This window comes from Loa loa (genome assembly GCF_000183805.2).
Source record: "Loa loa unplaced genomic scaffold supercont3.396, whole genome shotgun sequence".
Lineage (NCBI taxonomy): Eukaryota > Metazoa > Nematoda > Chromadorea > Rhabditida > Onchocercidae > Loa > Loa loa.
The window spans coordinates 57018-58903 of NW_018108576.1; the positions used below are offsets into that span (position 1 = coordinate 57018).

The 1886-nt window shown below is 23.2% G+C and overlaps 1 protein-coding gene across 1 annotated transcript; it reads left to right on the forward strand.

Moving 5' to 3' along the window:
- Positions 1-701: 701 nt before the first annotated feature.
- On the forward strand, positions 702-1196 carry LOAG_15148 (hypothetical protein; the record flags this gene model as incomplete). Its single annotated transcript, XM_003150641.1, has 1 exon — positions 702-1196. A coding segment is annotated over one exon (495 nt), but the record flags the coding sequence as incomplete, so codon positions are not given.
- Between the last annotated feature and the right edge of the window lie 690 nt (positions 1197-1886).

Consider the following 1886-nt stretch of genomic DNA (forward strand, 5'->3'; position numbering starts at 1 on the left):
ATTATTATTATTATTATTATTATTATTATTATTATTATTATTATTATTATTATTATTATTATTAATTATCATTATTATTATTATTATTACTATTATTTATTATTATTATATTTTTATCAGTTGAACTGTTATTTAAGTAAAACTGATAATTTTAAAATTATAAACTTTGATGTATTAATTTTCAAGATTTACTTATATTTATAAAATTATAAGAATGAAATAAATTTGATCTTATTGGTGATTAAAAATAAACAAATAATTACTGATGGGAAATTAAAAACTGATTGAAAAAAAAGAAATGCTAAAGCTAAAAGAATGTTTTCGAATGAAAAATTTAATGCTGCTAAAAAAACTAAATTTTTACTATATTTTCATTATATACGCTTTTATTTTCGGATATAATTACAAAGTAATTTTTAGATTAGCAATTCTTAGTGAAGCTATTTTGGAATATGTCGCAGATGAAATCAATAAATTGTTGACATCCAGGCGCAAACGTAGGCGAAAAAATGCAAGCAATACTTTTCTTTAAAAAAAATCATATTTTAATATTAAAAAAAAAGAAGCAATTTTAATCATTTAGTCAAAAGTTTAATTAGCTACTAAATTAAAACAAGTATGTGGAAATGATATAAGCTAATTATTTTAAAAAACCGCATTTGTGTGCATTCCCTGAATTTTTTTTCTTGTTTGTTTTTCAGAAATCCCGAAAAAAACTTGATAAAAAGCATCGACAAGATCGTCGATCAGTTGAAAGTTCTATTTCAAGGGAAAAGGAAAGTAAAGTTTTAGCAATGGAAGGGATTTCTTCTGAAGAAAGTACAGCTCATTCAGGAAGAAGTGAAGTATTCGCAATGGAAAAGAAAAATTTGTCAGGAAAAAGTCAATCTTTTTCAAAAGAAAAAACAAATTTATCGCGAGAAAGTGAACTTTTTTCAAAAGAAAGGGCAAATTTATCGCGAGAAAGCGAACTTTTTTCAAAAGAAAAGGCAAATTTATCGCGAGAAATTGAATCTCTTTCTAAAGAAAAAGCAAATTTACCGGAAAAAATTGAATCTTTTTCAAAAGAAAAAGCAAATTTACCGGAAGAAATTAAAACTTTTTCTAAAGAAAAAACAAATTTACCGGGAAAAAGTGAACCAATTTTAAAAAAAGAGAAAATTCTTCGAAAGAAAGTGAAATTTCTCCAAGTATAAGCGATATGGAAGCAGGTAGTAGCTATCAAGAAAGTATTTCCCAGAAGGGAAAGACAACTGATATTGATAATGAAGAGATAAGCAAGAAAAATGGTACGAGCGGTATTCCAAACAAAGCAAAAAGTACCTAAATATCGAAAAAAAAAGCACGAAATAATAAAACGAAAAAAAAACTTGATGAAATTTATAATATGTATAATTTTAAAAGTTAATAATAAAAATTTGAAGAAAAAATAAAAATGTGTCAAAATGCATTGTAATATTTCTATAATTATGAAATTGCAGCAATCTTTTAAAAATGAACTTAGCATTATATTTATATTAATTAAAGAAAATAAGGAACATAAATTAGTGGGTTAATACATGAATTAGTCTATTTATGTAGATATAATTTGTGAATTTGCGTACTAATATGTCATCTAGCTTAAATTATAATTCGCAATGTAAAATTCAAGATTTAAATCTTATTAATAATTATTAATTGTTAATATTAAAGTGCTGTTTGAAGCAAATAATCATATCAGAGGTCAAAAATAAACATTTTAGCATAAAACAAAAAGAAAGAGAAAACGAAGCGAAAAAAAAGCTTAACATTCATTTATGTTTTCCTTCATTTTAATAAACTTTGTCAATTAGCTTTTTAACTATATTTTAGTTATTGTTATTGTTAAAATATTATTACAATAGTAT